This window comes from Photinus pyralis, unplaced genomic scaffold (genome assembly GCF_008802855.1).
Source record: "Photinus pyralis isolate 1611_PpyrPB1 unplaced genomic scaffold, Ppyr1.3 Ppyr1.4_LG5, whole genome shotgun sequence".
Taxonomy (NCBI): domain Eukaryota; kingdom Metazoa; phylum Arthropoda; class Insecta; order Coleoptera; family Lampyridae; genus Photinus; species Photinus pyralis.
In genome coordinates this window covers 2,586,695-2,596,772 of record NW_022170596.1, presented here as the reverse complement: position 1 = coordinate 2,596,772, position 10,078 = coordinate 2,586,695, and the positions used below count along the sequence as shown (strand labels likewise).

General features: G+C 39.3%; 1 protein-coding gene across 1 annotated transcript; it reads left to right on the top strand.

Moving 5' to 3' along the window:
* The first annotated feature begins 3,233 nt into the window (after positions 1 to 3,233).
* On the top strand, positions 3,234 to 10,078 carry LOC116172288 (spermine oxidase-like). Its single transcript, XM_031489474.1, has 5 exons — positions 3,234 to 3,263; positions 8,354 to 8,863; positions 8,908 to 9,481; positions 9,529 to 9,734; positions 9,777 to 10,078. Exons 2-5 carry the CDS (start codon positions 8,427 to 8,429, stop codon positions 10,012 to 10,014), a joined length of 1,455 nt encoding a protein of 484 aa, XP_031345334.1. The 5' UTR covers positions 3,234 to 3,263; positions 8,354 to 8,426; the 3' UTR covers positions 10,015 to 10,078.

Here is a 10,078-nt window from a genome sequence, read left to right as displayed (position 1 = left end):
TGAAATGTATTATTGAATTGTGTTTAAGGAATTTGCCGTTTTGTGGGGGAAAATGATTTGTTTGCTTTTAAACGTTAAATTAACGCTTTTGTATAGTCTAATGACGTTGGATAACCCCCGTTCAAAACTAGAACAATTAAAAAATTAATCTTCGAATTCAAATGAAAACGTCTATTACAATAGTGCGAAATGTGACAGACAGATGGCACGACATAATAATTTTGTTTGATATACACAATTTATTTTTTTCGTTTTTTTTATATGTATCATTTCTTCTTGTGTTAAGGATTTTTACATCAAATACAATCGTTTCTTTATTTTTATTATCTCTTGTTATTTCTCTTTTCTTTTATTTCAAAAAGTGATTCTTTTTTTCATTCTACGTTCTCTTTAATTCTTTTTTCGAGTATATAGCGATATACGGACCCCGAGCTACGATCATGAAATTATATAATAAAAAGGTTAGAGGGTACCTTAAGCGTTTACAACAACAAAAATTTGCGGAAGATGCCCTAAATTTTCCACAATTTTAATAAAAAAATTCACTTACTTTCATCAAAATGTGAGGTTATGTTACTTCATACTACCTACAAATTCGTAACTTGGTAATTTTGAGAAGTGACACCTTAAGTGGTTAACTTTTTCGTCTACTAAATCGAAATATGTTGCGTTTATCTTCCATGCGCTGTCTTCCCCCATGGTGATGCACATCGTATGCGGAAAGGTGGTAGGTGAGTTTATTACTTTATTGGTCGGACTTATTTTTTGGTTCCGTCCGCTTCCTAATTGTTTCCTTAAATTTTGCGCAAGCCATTGTCCACGGGACATGCCCCTCCTCTTCGCACACTCCGCACCTGTTTTGACATTTCTCTGTCCCTGTTGTCTGTTGTTTGTAAGAAAGGAAGGTAATACACTGCCTTTTTTTGAGCCCCGAAAAAAAAATTGTCTCAGATCGACCCGGAAAAAATTTTCTTATAGAATGTGGCCCGTAGAATCCATAATTTCGAACAGTTCCAAGATTGGGCTACTAGTTCAAAAGTTACAGCCCTTTGAATGTTCTTTCGAAATTGGTTTCTAATCCATAACTTTTGATTGAGAAGTCCGATCGAAAAAGCACGAATTGTTTTGGATTCTACGCACCAAAATTAATAAGAAAAAGTGTTTTCCCGAGAAATTTTGGTGCAGTCGTTTTGTGTAAAAAAGGAAGGTAATACACTGCCTTTTTTTGAGCCCCGAAAAAAAAATTGTCTCAGATCGACCCGGAAAAAACAATTTTCTTATAGAATGTGGCCCGTAGAATCCATAATTTCAAACAGTTCCAAGATTGTGCTACTAGTTCAAAAGTTACAGCCCTTTGAATTTTCTTTCGAAATTGGTTTCTAGTCTATAACTTTTGATTGAGAAGTATAATCGAAAAAGTACGAATTGTTTTGATTCTACGCACCAAAATTAATAAGAAAAAGTTTTTTCCCGAGAAATTTTGGTGCAGTCAATTTTTGGTAAAAAAGGAAGGTTATACACTGCCTTTTTTTGAGCCCCGAAAAAAAAAATTGTCTCAGATCGACCCGGAAAAAAATTTTTCTTATAGAATGTGGCCTGTAGAATCCATAATTTCAAACAGTTCCCAGATTGGGCTACTAGTTCAAAAGTTACAGCCCTTTGAATTTTTTTTCGAAATTGGTTTCTAGTCTATAACTTATGATTGAGAAGTCTAATCGAAAAAGTACGAATTGTTTTGGATTCTACGCACCAAAATTAATAAGAAAAAGTGTTTTCCCGAGAAATTTTGGTGTAGTCGATTTTTGGTAAAAAAAGGAAGGTAATACACTGCCTTTTTTTGAGCCCCGAAGAAAAAATTGTCTCAGATCGACCCGGAAAAATTTTTCTTATAGAATGTGGCCTGTAGAATCCATAATTTCAAACAGTTCCAAGATTGGGCTACTAGTTCAAAAGTTACAGCCCTTTGAATTTTCTTTCGAAATTGGTTTCTGGTTAATAACTTTTTTTTGAGAAGTCTGATCGAAAAAGTACGAATTGTTTTGGATTCTACGCACCAAAATTAATAAGAAAAAGTGTTTTCCCGAGGAATTTTGGTGTAGTCGATTTTTGGTAAAAAAAAGGTTTACACACTGCCTGTTTTTGAGCCCCGAAAAAAAATTGTCTCAGAACGACCGGGAAAAAACATTTCCTTATAGATTTTGCTCTGTAGAATCCATAATTTCAAAAAGTAACCCCCTCCTCCCTGAAATTTGATTACTGCACTTTGAATCCTTAACCCTGTAACCCCGATAATTCTGTTTTTTATTTGAACTGCATTTCGCAAACTGCGTACCTTAAAATTTGAATCTTGAACGTTGAATCCTGAATCCTGGATCCGGAATCGGCGAAGCATTAAATCCTAAGTCATCCTGAATCCTCTTGCGTTTTGGGTTTTTTAACTTTTAAGTTTAAATTCATAGAACTCCTGAATCCTGTATTCTGAATAACGGATCCTAAATCGTGACGCTAAATCTTTAATCCCCAATTCTGAATCCCTCAATTCCTTTCAAATGTTGTGCCTCAATACCCGTATCCTAGGTCCCGAACCATGATACCAATCCTGAAATCTGAATCCATCATCTTGTATTCTAAGCTCTGAATGTAAGTGCTGAAATTTAATTGCTGGGTCATTTTGTCCCTGAAGCCCTGGGTTAGGGTTGGGTTGGGAGGTGACTCTTGGAGCAGTTGACTCATTTGGCCCAACCTGACTTTCTATCTTCTCTTCTGCTCAGCGCCGGAGATGCACTTGCGTCGTTTGGACTGTTGTTGCGGCTCGATGACTTGCAACCAGGTTAAGGAGTATCCTGGGACGCTTCCTCCGGTTTAGTCTTTTGATCAGTCCCCACGTCAGAAGAGTATACATTCTTCCATTCTTTTGTGTTGTCTTTACTCTGGATTCGCCCCTCTTGATCACCGATCCACACAACCTCCACAACCACGACAAGGCCCAACACGGAGAGGGTATACCCCAGCTCAAGGAGCCTTGAAATGCGCTTAGGGAATTGCCAATAAAAGAAACGTTAAGAGATTCCAGACGGTATACAGAAACCTTCTCAAAGAATGTGTCGAGTGGCTTCCCAAAAAGTTGATTGCGTAGCGACAGTGATTGTCGGAAGATCTGCGATAGAATTGAGTATTTGATAAGAGTATCCAAATGATTAGATTGACAATGAAATGTAATAGTCACCTTTGTGAAGCTACAGCTGTGAGTTTGCATTTTTACTGTGAGTAAACTTATTATTTTTTTGAGTAATTTTTTAAGGACTGGATAGTTTGTAGTCACTAATAAGTCATAATAATTGAAACAATTAGCAACAGATTAGGATATTGTCTGGTTCCTAAATTTCTCGTTTTGAGTACCTAAGTCTTCACGCATCTGGTACCAGTTTCTTAGTGTTTCTTAGCTTTCTAGCTGTAGTCTCACTTTGTGCTTGTCTCCTGGTCCTTTTTTATTCTCCTCCTTCGTCTCGTAATGTTCTGGTTGGATTGCCTCCAGGTTCTGATCTCCTAGCGTGTTAGCGTTCTGTTATCCTAGGTGGTCTTAGGTCCGCAATATCCGAGTTTCCTTAGTCTCTGCTCGTCTCCGACCTCTTCCATACTGCACTGAGTAGACTTTCATAATTTCCATTGTCCATTTTCTCTCTTGGTTTCCTCGGTTTCGGCTATTGGTTTCTTGGAATCTTTCCAGCGTGTCGATTAAATTCTGGACAGTTTTTTCTCTTGACACAAGATTTTCCACTTTTTGAGGGAAATGTGTCGTTAAAGCGCCTCTCCTACCCAATATCGTAATGTCCTAGGTTTTGGCGTTGCTAACCTCAGTCTTATTTGACCTTTTCTGCCATGAAATCTTCTTCAAATTCTTTGATGATCTTCCTCTCCTTACTTCACAGTTGTGGTCGTCAATTGGCATTGCCCTCCAATAGCTCCATTACGCTGTTGACTTGCTCTTGTTCAGCGATTTCGAAATTCTTCAAATCATTTCCATTGCATTCACGAAATTGGTTGTATCAAATTTCTTCCGCCTTTGATATGGCACGATTGTGGGTCAGTAACCACTTCCTTATAAGATCTTTATGATAAAGTCACTAAATATAGAAAGTACCGCAATCCATTGGGCTCGTGTGTTAGAGAGAGAACGCATGATTTTTGCCCAAAAATGGCGGAAGTTACCAGATTCTAGTAACTTTAATGTTAGGGATTGTTCCACCCGTTTGGAGATATCTGTATATATTTTTATAAAACATGACAGTACTATGAAGTTAGGTTATAAAAAAATGACAGCTATTCAGATTTTATTTGTCAATTTTTTTAAGTTGGCAGCAAATTTGCCCAAAAATGGCGGATGATTGCGGTACTTTCTATATCTAGTGACTTTACTTTATGACTTCTACGTGCGCCCTCTATCTTTACTGTTTTCAATTTTTTTCGTCAACCCCAGTCAATCCGTATCCATCTTCGTCGTAATATTTTCCTCCTTGTTTTTCCCACATTCCCGTTGCGTTCATCCTCGTTGTCAAGCATTCTTTCACCAATTCGCTTTTTCTATCGCCTTTTTCCTATAATTTTACCGCCCTGCACCCGGACGCTATCCTTGTCTTTTCCATTCTCGTTCCTTCCTCTAATATACAATTTGGTGCTCTTCCGTTTAACTTTTCATCTTCATTGTACTTCTTCCAGCTCTCCCTTTCTCCTGCTTTCCTTATAGTACCTTAATACAGTTAAATAAGGTTCTATTTTTGTTTTTTCCCCTGCTTATCACCTTCCAAAAATCTTTCTCTTTTTTTATGTACAGTTTCCATTGTACTTTTTTCCTGTTCTTACCTGTTTCTCCTCTGTTTCCCCCTTTCCTTACGTTTCCTAATAATTTTTCTGAAACTGTACAGGGTGGCCAACTAAGAATGCGAGGTACTGTATCTGAGAATCTATCCATCATAGAGGCTGGCGGTAAAAAAGTTATTAGTAACACGGCCATGAGCAAAACCTGGAAAATATTTTTAAGTTTCTGAAATGACCGCTAGGGGGCGTAACTGCAATCTGGATCTAAAGTCACTAGATATAGAAAGTACCGCAATCATCCGCCATTTTTGGGCAAATTTGCTGCCAACTTAAAAAAATTGACAAATAAAATCTGAATAGCTGTAACTTTTTATAATCTAACTTCATAGTACTGTCAAGTTTTATAAAAATATTAAAGTCACTAAGTAAATATAGAAAGTACCGCAACCCATTGGGCTGGTGTGTTAGAGAGAGAACGCATGATTTTTGCCCAAAAATGGCGGAAGTTACCAGATTCTAGTAACTTTAATGTTAGGGATTGTTCCACCTGTTTGGAGATATCTGTATATATCTTTGATTATAGTAGTATATAATCAAAGGGATATATTTCTATAAAACATGACAGTAGGTACTATGAAGTTAGTTTATAAAAATTACAGTTATTCATATTTTATTTGTTAATTTTTTTAAGTTGGCAGCAAATTTGGCCAAAAATGGCGGATGATTGCGGTACTTTCTATATCTAGTGACTTTATAAAAATATATACAGATATCTCCAAACAGGTGGAACAATCCCTAACATTAAAGTTACTAGAATCTGGTAACTTCCGCCATTTTTGGGCAAAAATCATGCGTTCTCTCTCTAACACACGAGCCCAATGGATTGCGGTACTTTCTATATTTAGTGACTTTACTGCAATCTAAAAAAGTTATGTTTCTGTGAATTCCGCTATATTAACCTAACAAAAAAATGTCCGTTCTTTTAAGTTGACGATAATCTGAACAATTTTTATTTGACAATTTTTCTTGTATCTCTAAAAATGAAGTGGTGGGAGGTATTCATAGGTTTCCGTAAAGAACACCCTGTATCTTCGAAACGGCTGAGCCGATTTAAACAAACTCGGGTTAGTTCAAAAGAGCTATTCTTCAGCAACAAATATTATAATATTTGAAGTTTTGTTAGTTTCACATATCGCCGCTTGAGGGCTGTTTTCGACATTCGGACAGAAATGGTTAATTTTCTAAAAAAATTAAATGCATTGGTTGGTTTGATTTTTTTTCATAAAAGGTAGCTAAATGATGCCTAAACAAGCATGCGAAAGCAACATCTTTATATCTTGAGAGCTTCCTTTTTTAAATCGATCCACCTTGGGGCCACAAATTATATAATAAAAATAATTCCGGAAAAATTAGCTTAAAAAATAAAATTTTGAGAGTATACAATTTTCTTTGGCCTAAATTTTAGGTTAGGAACAAGATATCGAGATGCGGTTTTCGCGAGCTTGTTTAGGGATCATTTAGCTACTTTTTCATGACAAAAAAATCAAACCAACGCATTTAATTTTTTTGAGAAAATTAACGATTTCTGTCGGTATATCGAAAAAAGCCCTCAAGTGGCAATATGTGAAACTAACAAAACTTCAAATATTATAATATTTGTAGCCGAAGAATAACTCTTTTCAATTAACCCGAGTTTGTTAAAATCGGCTCAGCCGTTTCGAAGATACAGGGTGTTCTTTACGCAAACCTTTGAATACCCCCCACCACTTCATTTTTAGAGATAGGTACAGGAAAAATTGTCAAACAAAAAATCGTCGTCTTCAAAGACCGGACATTTTTTTGTTAGGTTAATATAGCGGAATTTACAGAAAAATCACTTTTTTATATTCCAGATTGCAGTTACACCCCCTAGCGACCATTTCAGAAACTTAAAAATATTTTCCAGGCTTTTCTCGTGGCCGTTTTAGTGATAACTTTTTTTACCGCAAGCCTCTACGATGGACAGGTTCCCAGATACAGTACCTCGCATTCTTATTTGGCCACCCTGTACACTCTTTGCCCGATCACTCCCTTTTTTCTCCCCTCCCCCCTTCAGTTACTTGTGCTCTCCTTTATATTATTCCGCCCCTCCTATTTCTTCTCCTTGTTCCTCTATACAGTTCCACCGCGTCTCTTGTCCATAACGGTATCACCCTTCGTCTTTGCTCCTCTTCATTTCTTGGTCTTCTCTTTTAGACCCAATTCCATGGGTTGGTGATCCGATTCTAACCTTCTTCCGATCTTAAATTCATCTGTTTCATCCAGTATTTCTGCATTGAGTATTGTGTATTTAATTACCGACCTCCTTCTCCCTCTCACGCATGTGAATCCCCATCTCCCACCAAATTTCCGTTTAATATTCTCCAATCATTCCCTCTTTGTTGTACTCTTTATCCTTTGATATTGTTTTCTTATCTTATTTCGAATTGTGTCATATTCTTTTCTTGTCGTGGTTTCATTTCTCCTTGCTCTATTTTTATTTCTTCTTGTTCTGCATGCGGCCATCAAATTTCGGTGTCTAAAAGCCCCCCCTCCCCACCCCCACGAATTATTTCCTTAGATGCTGTTTTTGAAAGTAAAACGTGAATAACTTTTACATACGACAACCAATTTATTGGTCTCAGATTTTGCATACGCATGCCTTTAATGGTGCCAAGTTAAACTTTAGAAAATGTAGGGAGGGGAGGGGGGTAAACACATGTTCTACCCTTCATGGTGTTCTAATGAAAGGTCTCATCGGAATAAATTGGTTTGTACAAACTATAACTTTCCCATGCGACTCTTTTTCGAGATCAGTGAGCGACGGGGCCTGAGGGAGGGGGGGTAAAAATTAATTTTATCTCTCATAATTAAAGGTCTCAACGAAAGAAACCGTTTTCTACCAACTACTGCCCTTCTGTCTGTCCTCTTATCAAAGTACGGGGTGGTGGGAGGGGGGGGGGAGGGGAACTAGTGTTATCCTTGATGGTACTCTAATGAAAGTTCTCAAGGAAAGGAATCAATTTCTACCAACCATAGCCCTCCTCCTCGACCTCTTATCGTGATCGGGTTTATTTCCACCTCAAGAACGGATTGTCAGAAGAGGGTACTCACAAAGGCGATGTCAAAACAAAAGCTATTTCGGTTAAAAAAATGCGCCTTCTCTGCACAAAAGTTGTTCAAACAGTCTGACCTTAAATCCATAGAATCATTATTTAAAATTTGCAGATTTTGTTTTTTTCGGGGTGCTAATTCAGCCTTCACGTTTAGGTGCCATATTGTAACGAGAATACAAAAGAATTTCAGCTTCGTTGTTCAATGGTTGTTCATACAATTTTCTTCTTCTTTCGTGGGTGGTACGTCGGGACACACAAAAGTCGCACTGTCTTTTATTTCAATGGCCGTACTTACTTCCCAGGCTAGTTCAGATAAAAAATTAAGAATAAGAAAAAAGGCAATTGATTTTTCTTTTACTGTCCAGTAACCAAACTGGACATTTATGATTATTTATTATTTTTAGGTTACGTCGGTGGATTGAATAACGGGCACAACGCCTATCATCCATTTTGCAGTGTCCTACCCAAAGACACAACATGAGGTCGATTTTAGCGGTACTAATTGCTCTCACCTTATCCGTTGAGTGCCGTAAAGAACCCAGAATTGTAATTATTGGTGCTGGGGCCGCCGGAATTGCCGCGGCAAGTACTCTGAGCCGCAATGGATTTACGAACGTCACAATTTTGGAAGCCGACGGTCGCGTCGGAGGTCGTATCTACAGCCTGCGTTTTGGAAAGTCGCTGATCGACCTGGGGGCGCAGTGGTGCCACGGCGAGAAAAATAACGTCGTGTACGAAATGGTGCGCGATCTGCAGGTGCTCAAGGTCGACGATACGTCACCGGAACTGTACCACTCGACCTTAAAACGCGTCGACTCAAAATTCAACGCCCGACTTAACCGCTTGTTTGAAGATGTCTACTTCGCCGATAACTATGGGGCGGAGGGCTCCCTGGGGGAGGTTTTGACTGAAAGGTGATTGTTAACCCGAGGACCCGGTTTTCATCTAGTTGTTGCAGGTACGAAGCCGAGATACGCAAAATCTGGAAGAACAAGGATGAACTGACTTTGGCAGAGGAGTGCCTGGACCTGTTCGAGCGGTACGTAGAGTCTGAGCTTGGTTCGTTCTCATGGTCGACGGTAGCCACCAGCGTAGACTTTGAGCCTTGCGAAGGGAGCCAGGTGCTTGGTTGGAATGGCTTGGGTTTCAAGACGATTTTGGGCGTTTTAATGCGACAGGCTTCCGGGCCGATTGAGCGCAATATCGCCTTAAATAAATCGGTTAGTGGAATTTCACTGGAATCGGGCAAGGTCCGCGTGAGCTGCTCAGATCTGAGTAGCTACACCGCCGACCACGTCATTTGGACCCCCTCCCTCGGTGTGCTCAAGCATCTGCACGCGAATGTTTTCAAACCAAACCTCCCCAAGGAGAAGGTTCGAGCCATTGACACTTTGGGAATTGACGGTATTATGAAAGTATTCCTCCATTTCCCCGCTAGATGGTGGGATGACAACTTTGAGGGCGTTGCATTCGTATGGAGACAAGCCGACTTGAAGAATTCGAGCCTGGAATATCCGGAGGGGCCCAAAATTGTAAACCACCAACGAATGTCTCAAAAGTCTGCACGTTAACTTTTAAGGGTAACAGATCGTGGATCACCACAATTTACTGTACAATCCCACTCCAAGAAAACCCCAACGTGCTTTTGGTCTGGTTCATCGGCCCGCTGGTACCGGAAATCGAGCAGCTATCCGACGAGACCATCGCAAACGGCGCGATGCACGTCATGCGAAAATTTCTATCGAAGGATTACCCGAGCATCTCACACCCAGACCAGATTACTAGGTAACCAACCTTCGAAATGGTCCAATATAATTCATTTTGTAGGAAAAATTGGTACTCGGATCCCAATTTTCGCGGTACTTACTCGTTCGAAACCGTCCACTCCCGAAAGCTAGGCCGATCTCAGGCGGCGGTATTGGCCGAACCAATCAGAGCGGCGGATGGAAAACCGGTTATTATGTTCGCTGGAGAGGCTACCAGCACGAATCATTACTCAACAGTGCATGGAGCTATTGAGACGGGATTTAGGGAAGCGAACCGCATTATTGAGTTATATAAGTAATGTTGTTTATTATAAGGTGGCGGGTGGGCATCTCGGATAATCTAATAAAAGTCTTGGTAGTGAA